Source organism: Sorex araneus, chromosome 1 (assembly GCF_027595985.1).
Source record: "Sorex araneus isolate mSorAra2 chromosome 1, mSorAra2.pri, whole genome shotgun sequence".
NCBI lineage: Eukaryota > Metazoa > Chordata > Mammalia > Eulipotyphla > Soricidae > Sorex > Sorex araneus.
Window position 1 is genome coordinate 175,474,314 of NC_073302.1, and position 15,693 is coordinate 175,490,006.

The 15,693-nt window shown below is 46.0% G+C and overlaps 1 protein-coding gene across 2 annotated transcripts in view; it reads right to left on the reverse strand.

Moving 5' to 3' along the window:
• The window catches only part of CAMK4 (calcium/calmodulin dependent protein kinase IV), a 250,063-nt gene that overhangs the window by 11,056 nt on the left and 223,314 nt on the right, over positions 1-15,693 (reverse strand). For both annotated transcript variants that reach the window (XM_004615785.2, XM_055124137.1), the window contains exons 8-10: positions 8,081-8,156; positions 4,884-5,010; positions 890-1,042 (exon numbers count right to left, since the gene is read on the reverse strand). In XM_004615785.2, the coding sequence (XP_004615842.2) occupies positions 890-1,042; positions 4,884-5,010; positions 8,081-8,156 (356 nt within the window). The remainder of the gene's footprint in view (positions 1-889; positions 1,043-4,883; positions 5,011-8,080; positions 8,157-15,693) is intronic.

Genomic DNA, 15,693 nt, shown 5'->3' on the forward strand with positions numbered 1-15,693 from the left:
TTACTTAAAATTAATCTAACAATGAGACTTTCAGGCTTATTTACATCAGTAGGTTTTACCTGCTCTGTGATCCCTCCGGCCCAGAACATTGCTTTCGAACCTTCACCGTTCTCGGTTATGCCTGCACTTAAGCACTTACTGATAGTCCTAAACACTTATTGAGGCCAGATAAACAAAAATGTATTCCACAGAATCCTATTAAAAAATATCTATTTGGTATAAAAGTTTCTGCATCATTTGAATTAATGCTGACAAGTATGGTCACTATTGATCTATATTACTAAATATGACTTCTGCATTGATAATTTTTAATTATACTTTTAAATGTGTAATTTTCACATATTCAGAAAGATGGAAATGTTCCAAATAAATATTAGTTTCCTAACAATGAGAAGCAATGAGAAGATGTTTGTTGGGTGATTAAATGTCAGGATGATAGCGCATTCCCTTTGTGGGGGACTCCTGTGTTGCCCAGGGAACCTGGGGCATGCCATGCGATCCTCAGATAAGTGGGCTCAGGGTTCAAGGGAGGAGGTGGTGCTGCTTGGGGCTTGCAGTGCCAGGAGTTTCCTGGGCCACCCCAGCCATACTTCGAGGCCACCAGGACTGCACCCAGGGATCCCAGAGTGCTGGGGTTCACACTGAGGCTGGCACCTGAGAGGCATCACCCCTCACTCCCAGTAATTGGAGCCCGTGTGACAAAGAATCCCGTGAGAGAGTAAGCTGCAGTAGCTTCAGGCTACATGGGGGCTATGCTATCAGGACTTCAAGGCAGAATTTTCCGGTATCACAGGATAAATACTAAAGGATGCTGGGGTTGCCTTTGACAGTTCAGAAAAGAGAGAACCACTTCACAACATTAAATGAAACAAGTCAAGCACCATCTTGCCTTAAGCTTGCGCCGGGCATTGAATTCCTGGAGCTTCTTCTGAGCAGTGTCCATGTGAACAAAATTGGCTGCTTTCCCGGTGACCCACGGGTGCTGGAGAGCTTGGAAGGTTGTTAGCCGTTTCTTGGGGTCCAACACAATTAACTTTTTAACCTAAAATGACAAAAAATCATAGACTTCTGAGGGATGTTTTTATGGTTATCTGGGCTTGCCCCGGTCTTATTCTATTTCCCAATGGAAATAGGAAATATGCTTTAAAACTCTGGCTTCTCCTGTGGGGCCGTGCTTGCAGCAGCTGAGGGACAGCACAGTGAGCCTGGCGACCAGCGGGCTCAGTCGCAGGCCTGGCTTGCCTGTGCTCAGGGCGACATCTGGACAGCACAACCTCGATCATTCTAGGCTTTATGCTGCAATCACTTAGAATTCAGAACTTCATAGCATCTCGCTGGAGATGGCATCACCCTTACTTCCAGCATCCTTTCCCTGGGGATCAAGTGACTAACAAAAGGGTAATGGTATAACCCTTACAGTTATAATGCCCAGTATTTCCTGACTCTGCCAGGGGATAATTTTTTTTCTCTACTTGATATCACTGTATCACTGTCATCCCGTTGCTCATCGATTTGCTCAAGTGGGCACCAGAAACACCTCCCTTGTGAGACTTGCTGTTACTGTTTTTGGCATATTGAATATGCCACAGGGAGCTTTCCAGGCTCTGCAGTGCAGGCGAGATAGTCTTGGTAGCTTGCCTGGCTCTCTGAGACTGACCAGTGTCTTATTCATGTGTCAGGTCTGGTTCACCTTTTTATGTATGTGCTGTGATCTTCAAAAAGCTTGAGGTATCATCTTTTGAAAAAACACCCTTCCAGTGGATCAGAGCAATAGTACAGAGAAAAGGGTGTTGCCCAGCTGACCCAGATTATTTTCTTTAATCTTTTGAGAGCACCAACGAGTAACTAAGAGCTAGAGTGAAAAAAAAGTCAGAATCAAAAGTCACAGTAGGCCCGGAGTATGACTTGGGTAAGGGATTAATCCAAGCCAAGGCAGCCATTCTAGCAGATCTACTTCTCCCTGTGAGGATGAGCAAGAAACAGAGTGACAGAAGCTGGAAGCCGGGAGGGAGAGCTGGGCTGAAATCAGGAGGTATTCCCAGCCAGGGCTGTCTCCTCCAGGCTCATTTTTGTTCCCAGTGAAGAGTGTTTCATGTTCTCTCATCAACGCTCATGTGCGGCCAGGAGGCCCAGCTGTGGGCATTGTCTGCTCAGACATAAGATGGGCGAAGGAGAGGGTAAAATTTAGATGAGGCATAAAGTTGTTGCTTTTCTAATCTAGGAATAAATGGACAGGTCACGTGAAGAATATCTGTTCCTTCCCTAACAGTTGATAAGCGATACATGTCTCAGGTAAAGGGCTTCGGCTTTGCTGGCATCTGAGGGGTGTGAGGTGATTAGGAGCAGAATGCCTGGTAATGAAATCTTAGAACCACTATTGCGCTCATCTGTCACACTGGGGACAGCAAGGCTGTGCAAATGGAAAGTCATCTTTATGACACTTAGTGGTTAGGGATTCCTTGCTCATTCGACAATCATTCTTTTCTCTTCCTCAACACGACCACAATCCTAATCATGCTACAAAGGATTACGAAAAGTCAGTCCACCTCCAAATGAAAAATTCTTTGTTACTCTTCACATCTGGAGATACTGATGCACTCAGTTAAGAAATTTCAGTGCTATCAGGTGACCTCGGGATTCCAGCCCCAAATCTGGCTGCTGCTCCAAGTGCGCCCCTGACAGGCTGGCTGCCCCATGAACTGACTCTCAGGCTTTACTGGAGACACAGCAGAGGCCAGCTGGGCTACCAAATAAACATGTATGAAACTGTGAGCTTCTTTGTTCTCTGTAAGTTATATAAGTTCCCAATAGAGCTACCTTAATGAAGGCACATCACAGTTAGCCTCTTAATAATTTAATTTTTATTTTCAAAGAACAGGGAAGAGGGAAAATCAAGGAGTTATTGTTACATTCACTGGTGGTAGTTGCTTAACAGGCATTATTATCCTTAATTCTCCCAACAACATAAAGGCAGGTGCAGTATAATTCCTGATAGGAAATGTAAAGAAAATAAAAGTTAGATAACAAGCTCAAGGTTATAAAAAAGGGGACTTGAATTCAGGCATGTCAGACTTTCAAGTAATGAATGAGGAAATCCAGAGGCAAAGAAACAGCAAGGCAGAAGAAAACCTAACTGTGGGAAGGGGCAGCGGCTGGAGGGGGCAGAGCCAGGCCTCATCTGCGTGTAAATGCATGTACATCTTTGTGTACATGTACATGCATGTGTATGCATGTAACTGTGGGGGAGGAAGGAAGAGAATTTGATACAGAGCAGCAGAGTGAATAGTAACCTGACAAGGACTCGAAGCCCAGTGCATGGGGAAGAGGGGCCAAAGGACATGGTGTGAATGGTGGTGCTGGGGAAACAGGCTCCAGAGCCAGTGTCGGACAACCTCGGTGGACACTGGATTTCAGCCTGGGCATTCAAGCAGAATGACACACCTTGACACTGGAAGGCCCCTGTGCAACGATCACTTGAGCAGGGCACCCCAAGGGACCAGGAGTCCCATCGGGTTGTTGTGGTGATAACCCAGTGATCCGGGATGGCCAAGACAAGGAGATGGATGTAGGATATGGGAAAGTGCAGGGCCTGAACTGGGGAGAAGTCAAGATGACAGATCCAAGCAAACACACAAGCAAACAGCCTATTTCTTTTCTTTTAGTTTTTGTTTTGTTTTGTTTTATTTTGTTTTGTGGGCCATACCTGGTGATGCTCTACACTGATGATGATGCTGGAAATTTGGGGGTCAAAGAACATTGGCTAAAAGGGTCTGGAGTTCTGGATGCTTGATCGTGAATGTCATTCTGCAGAAAGGTGTGTGCTGGCAGAGGCAATACACTTCTCTGGCTCTCTCATGCACATGATCAAAACACAACTTTGTGTGTGGTACAATATTATTTATTGATCTTAGGGCTCCTAAGATCCTCAGATCCCCTGGAGATTCAACGTTTAGAGATTCAAAACTCAGTCTTCTGGTTTTTCTAACATGTTTTATTCTCTGGAGGACTGATGCCAAGTGTTTGCCTCTTACTAACATCCCCTTAGTGTAGACCAGGTGAGCCATGCCCCTCGAGGGCACATGCTTCCTGAAGACAAAGACATGTTAATATTCACTCAGGTGAGATACCCTGAAAACAAGCAACAAAAAGCACTGTTAGCTACTGTTACTTGTGTATAATGCCAGCTGGCTGTTATTATTACCATAATACTTACCATAATAGCATGTGAATGAAATGTCAGGGAGCAATACTAGTTTATTCAAAGCATAACCAAATCTAGTAACATCAGATCATATTTCAACAGAATTCTGGGCAAATTCTGTTAGGATTCACCAATAATATCTGTCCTCATCAGCCAGGCTCTGTAGCGACAAGGGAGTCAGATTCTTTGTTTGGGAACCACCCCAGTGTTGCTACGGGCTCAGTGTTCAGGACTCAGTCCTGGTCATGCTCAGTGCTGGGGACTGAAGCTGAGGTCCTTGCTGCAATCATTGTAATATGTAATATATGTAATAAATTATAATTTATTACAATATTTAACATAAATGTGTCTTTTTCATTATTGATAAGGAAAATATCTTGGCATCCACTGTTTGGTTAAAATTACAATAAGAAGAAATATAATACTTTATAAGAAACAGATATGAACTAATTTGTCAGGCTGGGAAGATAGCTCACAGGCTGAGCACCAGGTCTGTATGCAGGCAGCTATGGTTGTATTCCTGGCACTGCATGGACCCAAGAGCACTGTCACAAGAGCATCCTAAATTCCTCAGCACTGCTAGCTATAGCTCCCCCGCCAGAAATAACTGTCCATCAGTTAGTTAAAACTAAATGTAGAGAACTTTATATAATTCTGCTGAATTTCTTTTAGTGGCACTTACCAAGTCCTTGGCGTTTAGAGATACTTCATCCCACCAGGGGGAAATAAAATAATATTCACAATTCAGAATTCTTCTGAACATGAATTGATCACCTCTTTCATCATAGAATGGCTCGAATCCACATAGTCTAAGGGGATAAAACATAGAGAATTTAAAAACATCTTTAAAGCTTAAGCACATTTCACACACTTTTTCAGAAACCCAGAACTGTCCTTCCTTCATATTCAGCACAGGTGCGGCTCTCAGGCTCATGAGGCCGTGCAGGCCCCAGCCTGGGCTCCACAGCAGCCGCACAGGCAGTTCAGTCCCTGGGCCTGGCGGGATCACAGTGCGGGGGCTCCAGGTTTCCCCTGCAAGCGCTCTATCAGTTTCAGGGCTCTGGCGCATTTGGGGTTCTCAGACTAATCCCTTAGCTACTGCCCCCCCCAATTGGTCCCTGTGACTCGTTTTTGATTGAGTAAACATGAACTCACATATTTTGGAGATAATAATAAATACACAAACCAATTCAGAATTGCTACAAAATGTTATAAATAATATATTTATGACCTAAAACAAAAGCCATGATCACTAACAGAGGCACTATAGCAAGTTTTCAGATTTTGTTTTCAACAGGTATTAGGAAAACACAACTCCAATTTATTGAAAAGTTGGAAGAGTTAAAATTTTGAGAATAAGTACTGTAAAAGGTGCAAAGAAAATGTTTCCAGCCATTTTAATTTAGACTCAATTTTGAATTTCCACATGGAAATATTTATATCCCATTTCTGTTGTTTGGATTTCAGAGTGAACAGAACAAACATTTCTCTCAGGCAGCCCGCCTTTTGTTTTGTTTTTCTTTTGGACCACAAAAACAGTGGACGACAAAAGCTCTTGGGCCACTCGCAGCAGTGCTTGGGGAACACATGTAGTACTCAGTCTGCTTTGAGGGGTGCAAGGTATTCTGAGCTGTCCATCTTCATATTCAGCAAAGTGTGAGGCTGTTGGGGTTCACTTTCTTGGATGTGCCTTACCCCTTGTAAGGCACCAGGGAAATCTCTTTGGAAACTTAAGAGAGTGAACAGATGCAACCAGTAAGACAAGTGCTCAAGAATTACCAGTATTTCACTGCTTAATCTTTGCCATTTTGAAGGGGGTCCATGGGGCTTGGTCATACCTGGCAATACTCAAGGGTTCCTCCTGGTTACTCAGGGATGACTCCTGGCAGGCTTTGGAGCCATACAGGATGCTGGGATCAAACCAGCCGTGTGCAAGCAAGCACCCTACCTGCGGTACTATTGCTCTAGCCATGTTTTTACCACACCATAAATTTACATTCACGTATTATGCAGCATCCTAATGTTGCACCAAATACAGTCTAGTGATAAATGAATTTTAACATGTATGTTTTTTTAAACCTTCAGGTAAGGGTTGAAGCTCACATTTTTGCAAAAATAGCTGTCATAAAATCTGCAGTGGCTCTGCAGTTAGTGTGGTACCTGAACTGTGTAAATAGCTGCCTTGATGATGTTTCACTATGTCCCCATCATCTCCCCACACAGTCTCAGCACCGACGTGAAGGGAGGAGAGGAAGAAGAGGGCAGTGGCCCAAGAGGAAGAGGGTGCATGGGCTACCGTGGCACTGCCAGGCCCCCTCTGTCTCCTACACTGCTCAGATATCTGCAGGCTCTGGGATTTTTAGGGACCAGTGACTGGGACAGCCAGAGCATGCGCTGCACATGACAAGGAATGGGTTTGTGTGGAGGTGGACTAAGACCAAATCTGTTAGCAAATGTTTTCCCTCTGGCGGCTTGCAATCAAAGCCCACAGTGCTCAGCTGCTGCCCCCAGCTCTGCACTCAGCTGCTTCCAGGCTGTGTTCAGGAGATCAGGCAGTGTGCGGGGTAGAGCCTGGGCCTTCAGTGTGCGCAGTGAGCACCCAGCCCATGGGTTCTCTCTCTCTAGCACCCAGCCCATGGCCTCTATCTCTCCAGCACCCAGCCTACAGTCTCTCTCTCTCCAGCACCCAGCCCGTGGGTTCTCTCTCTCTAGCACCCAGCCCACAGGCTCTCTCTCTCTCCAGCACCCAGCCCACAGGCTCTCTCTCTCTCCAGCACCCAGCCCACAGGCTCTCTCTCTCTCTCTCTCTCTCTCCAGCACCCAGTCCATGGGCTCTCTCTCTCCAGCACCCAGCCTACAGTCTCTCTCTCCAGCACCCAGCCCACAGGCTCTCTCTCTCTCTCCAGCACCCAGCCCACAGGCTCTCTCTCTCTCTCTCTCCAGCACCCAGTCCATGGGCTCTCTCTCTCCAGCACCCAGCCTACAGTCTCTCTCTCCAGCACCCAGCCCACAGGCTCTCTGTCTCTCTCCAGCACCCAGCCCACAGGCTCTCTCTCTCTCTCTCCAGCACCCAGTCCATGGGCTCTCTCTCTCCAGCACCCAGCCTACAGTCTCTCTCTCCAGCACCCAGCCCACAGGCTCTCTCTCTCTCTCCAGCACCCAGCCCACAGGCTCTCTCTCTCTCTCCAGCACCCAGCCCACAGTCTCTCTCTCTCTAGCACTCAGCCCGCAGGCTCTCTCTCTCTCTCCAGCACCCAGCCCACAATCTCTCTCTCCAGCACCCAGCCCACAGTCTCTCTCTCTCTCTCTCTCTCTCTCTCTCTCTCCAGCACCCAGCCCACATGCTCTCTCTCTAGCACCCAGCCCACTGGTCTCCCTATTCAGTGCCCATTTTTTTGCTAAGGTTTTTTGAGTGTTTTGTTTGAAACTTTGACCTTTGACAGCCAAAAACAAGTGGGAGATAATCTTGGTAAACAAAATACCCTGAGAACATCCTAAATCATAAATCTATCCATTAAGAGGCTAGTTATTTACCCTTTTAAAATAATTAACAGGACAATTATTCTGATATGATGTAAATTAATAAGAACAAGTTTGATTGCTGGACTTCAATTTTGCATTCTTATTACTATTAAAAATAACTTGTTTTTCCCAAAATGGTACATCCCCAGCAGGATGAGATGTAGCAAAGCCTGGGATGGAGTGATGGCCCAAAGAAAATTACAATTCAAAAGTAGCTCATGCCTGAAAATTGCTGTAAGTACATTAGATATATCACACAAAACTGCAAAGGGTTGAAAAGCGATCTTGCCTTTATGGAAATTACGGTCCCTAGAAATAGCACAGCAAGGAGACAGCATGAAGGCTTTCTCCACTTACAGGATGTAGGTGATCACCCCCACAGACCACATGTCCACCTCGGGCCCATAGGCACAGCCTCTCAGGATTTCAGGTGCTGTGGGAAGAGGGAAACTGTTGTTAAATTGGACTTTAAATCTATCACCCACAGTTTACAAAGAAGCATTAGGTAAAAAAATGAACTCATTCATTTTCCCCAAACCGAAGTGCAATACTGCCAATTCTTCTCATAAGCCATAGTGGCCTGTATTTAGGATATATAAAATTAATACTATTAACTTTAATATTCTATGTGGGAACAAGTTGATTCTGCTCAAACTAGGCAGAAAACTTATATCCCCGCTACAAGGGATCCTGGCCTTACTTCAAAGCAAGCGACACAGAGAGAAAAGAGAGAAATGAAAGTTGAGCAGAGTACAGCAGAAGACGCAGGGTTATGCAACCTTGAGCTCTATATCTGCTGGTGCACCACGTGGCCCTGCATGTGTGTCTGGCCATGCACAGGGAGCGGACCGGGGCGGATGGTGGGGTGGGAGGAACTAGGGCTGAAGGGGGCACAGCTTCAGGAGTCAATAGGCCTGTACAGCATGTGTTCTGATGGGACACTGAGTTCTAGTCTGGACCTGGCCTCAGCTGGTTGGGGAATGCAGACTGAAAGGGGCTTGTGTCTAACAAGGCTGCTCCTTAGTCCTGCTCATCTCTGTGCAGATAGAGCATCTTCTCAGCTAGGACATTATTTTGTGGTTTAGTAAAGAGTGACCTTTCTTGGGTTTTCTTTTCTTCTTTGGATTGGTTTTAGTTTTGGTTTTGGTTTTGGGGTTATACCCACTGGTGTTCAGAACTTACCCCTGACTCTGTGCTCAGGGATCACCACTGGCAGCATTTTGGGGGAACAATATGCTATGCCAGGGATCAAGTCCAAGTTGGCTGATTGCAAAGCAGACATTTTTCCCATTGTTCTATGCTCTGGTCCCCAACCTTTCATGCTTCTATTACATCAGAGCTGTGAAAGCAGATGGTTAACTGGGTCTAGTCACATGGACTGAGGACTAGAGGTGGTATTTCTTTGCCAAACTGTAACAAAGGAGGGAAGGAATGTGAGGGCTCCATTTCAGTACAGCCTTATGGCTTGGGCCTAGAGCCCAGAAAATGACTTTAAAAACCTTAATGAGAATATGATAAGTATCTGTGGGATAGATAGACAGCTGAGGAGAGAGCTGGTGAGTGATGTCTTGTGCCTTGGAGGGAGGCCATGGGCTCAGAAAGCTACTTTCCAGTGCACAAGAGGCTGTGTACACTCCATAGATGGGCAAGGGCGGCCTAAGCTGCCAACACGAGTGCAGGAAGGAAACCACCTTCAGGTGAAAGGGCACAGTGGCTTTCCCCTCGCACCTTCCCAGACGGTGTCCTCTCTCCAGTCTCTCCCATCTGAATGGTGTCACGTAAAACAGGCAATGACGTGCTTGCATCCTGCACTGAGAGCAAGGACTCAGCGAGATCTGCTCTTTAAGAAACCATATCTGGGGCCAAGAAACATTCTCACCTATAGACACATTCTTCCTAGAAAACCATCCTTTTAAGATTTAATTAACATAATTAAGAAAAATGCATTGGCAATGGAATTGGCAAAGCCATTCCACGGTGAGGTTTGCTTTCATTCCTGGGGACTCTGGGTCCCCCAGAGGGCTCAGACAGGCCTCAACAGTAGCACGACTCCCACGCACATTTTGTTCACCAGAATGCGAAAGAAACTCAAAATTGTCCAGCTGCCAATTTCAGAAGGCTGCTGCCTCTGTGTGTCTGCACTTGGTCCTGGTGTGGGTGTGAGAACAGGAGGGTGTGGTCGCCTCACCAGCACACCAGGCCAGCCCCACGCAGGACTGTACGACCGAGACATGCTGCACGTCCCACGCTGACATTTAAGCAGAAACACAGAAATAACAGCAGACCAAGTCCTTGACAACTCTTGCTTCCTAGGCTTATAACCTCAGAACTAAGTGAACTGAAGATGATTATCGCCAAGCTTTCTTGCAGGTTGACCTGCCTGCCACAGTAACAGAACATACTATGTGGCAGGAGTGACAGTGGCTCTAGCAGGATCAGATCAATGAGTCACCCCAGCGGCTGCAGCTCCCGGCTTTGTCAGGTGCCCGCTATGTGTGCTGCTGGCCTTTCCCTCCTGGGCTGCCTGTTGACCCTCTGCCCCTCGGTCCTGTCCAGCTGCTGCCTCCAGACCACAGGCGTAATGAATAATACAGAGCAACATGTGTTTGTACTCTCTGAACAGGGCATTTGCGTTTCTTTTCAATTGTTTGCCTGGGGCCTGCACCCAGCAGTGTCCAGGGGGCTGCTCCTGGACATGGGCTCAGGAGTGACCCCTGGCCAGGTTCTGGGGACAGTGTGTGGTGTCAGGGATTTACGCTGGGATTGGTCCACATGCAAGGGACAGGCCTTAACTCTTGCAAATGTTGCTAGACTGCATCTGGGTCTCTCACCTGACAGATACTATAGTACCAAGAGTACTATAGTATCTGGCAGTGTCTTCCTGTACAGACTGACACAGCTCTAGATCTAGAGGGAAACTGAAACAACAGCTGATTACCTCCTAAGGCATGGTGCTACAGTATGAATTGCCTTGTGGTGTGAAAAGCTAAACTTTACAAGAAAAGGGGGCTGGAGAGACAGTGCAGTGGGTGGGGCAACAACTGCCTTGCACAGGCCGGCCTGGGATCCACCTCTGACACCTTATATAGTCACCTGAACACCACCAGGAGTGATTCCTGAGTGCAGAGACGAGTAACCTCTGAGATTCACTGGTGTGGCCCCAGAAAACAGAAACAAACAAAAAGACCCCAAAACTTTAGAAGATGAGGCTACCCAAGACAAGGATAATAATCTTTGTGAATTGGATCACAGACCCAAGAACTGCAGGTTGGTGACAATGATGAGGTGAACTGGAAGTGACAAGGAGCTCTAGGGTATACTGGCGGTGGCAAAGTGAGGTCACCGTGTGCACCAAAACTATCAACAGCCAGCTGTAGTAAGGGCGAGAGGAAGGAAGACTGGATGAGAGGTAACAGGGACAGGAGTGGAAGGTCACAAGCATCTCACTAGCAGGGATATTCAGCAACTCTGTACACTAATACTATACACTTAAACACTATTATGACCCTCCTACATAACCATAATCACAAAATAAAAATATTTTTTAAAAGATGCAATGCATATAGATGTATACATGCATGTATATGTACACAGACACACACAATCATGCTTAGTGAAATGAGTCAGAGAGAGACTAACATCCAAACATAATTATTTCACTTGAAACAAAAAATAATTTAGACTATAGACAAAACTACTGGTTACCAGAAAGGAAGGGGAGAGGTGGGTAAACTAGGTGAGAGGCCAGGACTGGCCTTTCAGTGCCTAACTTAATATACAGGCAGTGATGACTTAGTGAAACAGGCCTGAAACATGTAATGCTATAAATATTTCTTCAATTAAAGAGTAAAATGGGTAAAATAATCTAGCTCTTGAGGATCCCTCTAGAAATTGGAGTGGGTTCCATTTCATCAAACAAAACCCCTGTATCCAGCTCTGGAAATCATCCTATAATAAAGAGAATCAGTGTGACTGACCCCCACTTTCCATCACATCCTGACACTACAGACCACAGTCTGCTGTGTCTCCTTCACGTCGATGCATTGGTCACTGTCTGTGTTTTCATTTCACCAGAGGTCAGACAGATGATATTTTCCTAACTATGGGCCTAAAACTTGAGCAGATTTCTTTATCAGATGTCTCTGAAAATCACTACAAATGATTTTCAAAAAGAAACCAGAGAGGCTGCAGTGAATGAAGCTGCAGGCCCTCTCAGCCCCTCAGTCAATAAGTCTTGAGTACTAACAGGGTTAAAGAAGACTAGTCCCTCTGCCACCTTGGAGCCAATGGCTGGAGCAGGGAGTAGCACTGCAGAGCGCAAGAGGAAGTGCTCAGGAGGACGGTTCCTAACGGGTCTCTGAGATGCTGGTGGAGACCAGGGGCTCTGACAGGAGAAAGCAGAGTTTGAACAGAGACTCAAAGGACCCAGACAGTGGGAAAGGAGTGTGGGAGCGAGGAGAGTCCCCAGTGGCTAAGGGAGGAATGGGGAGGAAGAAGGCAGGAATAGCAGCAGCTGTGAGGACACCCAGGCTTGCAAAGTACGCTGGGGCCGGGTTGCACATCACCGTGTTGAAGGCTCTCTCTCTAGCCAGAGCATTAGTACAGAAGATCAGGCATTTTCTTGCACATGGCTGTCCTGGGTCTGATCCCCAGCAGCCCGTGAGTCCCCTGAACACTGCCAGACATGAGGAGCAGAGATCAGTGAGCCCTCCTTGAGCTGGGAGACTGCGGCCCCTTCTGCTGTAGAGACTGGTTCCCAAGCGGAGCCTGTCTGGGGATAGGCACTCATGGCATCCCTACACTGGAAGTCTCTTCAGAATCTGTCTAGGGGTAAGCACCCATGGCACCCTTACACCGAAAGTCTCTTGGACCTGGCCTTGAGAGAGCGGCAGTGTGGGAGAAGAAGAAGGGGAGTTCACAGACAGAAATAGTGTGTGCCGATGCTCTGATCTCCCCTGCTGCTAACCCGGCCCGCACCTGACAGAGCAGGCCCTCAGAGGCCTCCTGTGGGCCACAGCAAGGCTGCCCCAAGGCAGCCCCAAGGCTTGCTTTCCTTAGCATCATAGAAAATGGCCTCTTGTGACTGCTGCGAGCACTTGGCAATAACTGGGACACAGCCCTTTTTAGCTCCGTCAAGTGCAGTCATTCACTTTGTCAGCACAGAGAAGGCAGGGTCCTGGGGTGGTGTGTCAGTGTTAGCTGAATGAAGGTCTGCTCACATACAGCTGATGTGCTTCCAGAGAAATGCCCTCTGGCAAGCAAAAGCCTTGAGATTTTGACAGTGAATCTCAGAAAACTATCAATTTTTATTTGTTTGGGGGCCACACATGGCTATGCTCAGGGCTTAATTCTGGATCTTGGTTCAGTGGACTGAACCCAGGTTTGTTGTGTGCCTTAACTTCTGTATTATCTTTCCGGTCACAAGACTATCACTTCTACGCAGGTCATATTGTAAAAGCTTGAAAAGGATCGAAGAGGTTTTTGAGTTCACCCCTTTGTTGGTTTATGCAGTATTACTTACTGCAGCACAAGAAAAAAAATAGGAAGAGTGCTTGGAAACACAAGCAATAATAGCGTGTGTTCTAAACCATGTTTTCCTTCCCAGAGCTCCTGATATTCTGCACTTCAAGCATCATCCACTTACTCATCTTCCCTTAAGAGTTTCCACTTAAACTGGTAAGATAAGTCCTTGCCTCATGAACTATAAAAAATCCAGGGATTGTATGATTCACTGTATAATTCTTAGAAATAGATGGAGAAACAGAGCCTGTTTATTTTTCTAGTTATTATTTTTAAAATTTCTAAATTTTTAATTACACATTTTCATTTAGACACCATGATTTACAACTCTGTTCATGCTAGAATTTCAGTGTCCAATATTCCAGTATCAACTCCACCACAACGTCAGCTTTGCTTCACCAGTCTCTGTCTCCCGGCCCCTATCCCCACCAAGGCCGTCTCTTAATGAACACATCTTTCAGGCTGATGACTGTCTTTTGGGTGTCATGCTTCAGCACTGATGTCTCCGTGAGCTAGATATACACATACATTACACCCTGACAGCACCCGTGTGCCCCAGGTCTCCACCCTGCCCCATTCCTTCTACTCACCTCCTCTATTTTTCACCTTCCTTGGACTTTTCATTATGGCAATCTACAGCCCAGGGGAGCCAAAGTGGAAGTCAAATACAACAATTGAGCTTTCAGAAGTAAAGAAAAAGACATTTTCCAGCAGCCTCCACCCCCAACTGCACCAACTCCACAGGTCCACCGCACTCGGGAACCTCTGCAGGTGAGGCTAGCCTCTGTGACATCTTGGGGCCTACTCCAGAGTGGGAGAAAGAGACACTCCCTTGGCTGGGTTCCAGCAGCCTCCACACCAGGCCTGCACCAGATTTACGTGCTGCACGACAGATATACTCAGAATTACATGATGCTCATAATTATATTCCCTGTCATTTGGTAAAGACAGCAGAGAAGAGAGATGCTCAGCTTAATCCCTCAACATCTACAAGAATATGAGGAAATCAATGGGGAAAACATATAGAAGCCCACCAAGTTCAGTGCGCAAACACAATGAGGAGGGTATAAACAGCACCTACCAACCAACTCAGTGAAGCCTCATACAATAACGTTAGTGACATCACTGTGAGGAATTTATATATATATATATATATATGTACATATATATATAAAATGACTGCTATTTATTCAGTCATTGATTAAGTTGACTGAATTGGGCATGAACACTTTTTAAATTTTTTTTTAGATTTTATAAGTTAGTTCATAATGTTTCATTACATTCAATATTCAAACACCAATCCCGCCATCATTACACCTTCCCACCATCAAATTCGAGACATTTCCATTCCAAACCTCAATCCCTGTCCCAAAACACAACCAAAATAATATATTTTGCATTGTCTGTTATGAAGAACAGCGGAACATGCTTACAAAAAAGTGTTAACATAGGAAACAGTGTGAAGATTGTTCTATTTTGGCAGGAACCATTAAAATATTCTATAGGATATCACTAATATGTTGTTAAAGTTTAGGTGATGTGAACTTTGGTATATATACCTGAAAATATGTATATATGCATATGTATATTTCACTTTATGATTTGTTGCCTACTATCTGAACCCCATCAAATGTGGTGTGGTAATTATGGTTAATGGTTAGGAAGTTTTTTATGATGTGTTGCAGGAGTATGTCTTACTCATATGTGAGGCTTGGCCCGAGCATGTGGGGAGCAGCCTTGAGAGTGGTGGTGGTTGGGTTCTGGAGGTTTTCAGCTGTCTGAGATGGGTCCCTTGGGGTGAAGAGGGCCTTCACCCACCCCTCTGGGGCCTGTGTGAAACAGCCTGGCATGGAGTCCAGTGGCATAGTTATGGGGGCCTCATGTTATGCTCCCTTTCAGGAGAAGCAGCCATGTGATCTGGACGGTGGCCGATGATGAGATTACCTGGCGCCGGCAGGAGGTGGCTTATGGGCATGACCCCTGGGTCGCCAGAGACTGGGGAAAGCAGGCAGGTGAAGCCAGAGTTCAAGGATTGTGAGGATTTTTAATGATCTCAAATAAATAATGGCACATATCAGCAGACTACAAGAAAATATTGGTCAAAATAAGAAACTACTACAATCAGAAATGAAGAGTGTGGTATGTGATATTCAAAAGCTCAATAGAAGCTTGTGAAACAGAGTGATGGGCATTGTAGCAGGAAACCCCACCTTGCAAAGCGACCCTGAAGTGAAACTTTGCAAGAGGGAGTAACTGGGCAGAGAAAGCAAAACAGGGTGCCTGCATCATGTGTCCGGCCTTGAACCTCACTTGACCCCCTAGTCACATATGCCTGAAACAGAAACCATCATGTCCCCCTTAAGCCAGTCATTCTAACCACAACATATAGCCTTGCAGGGGATTGGACCAGGGGCAAAGCAGAGTAGAAAAGGTGATATGACAGTAATGTT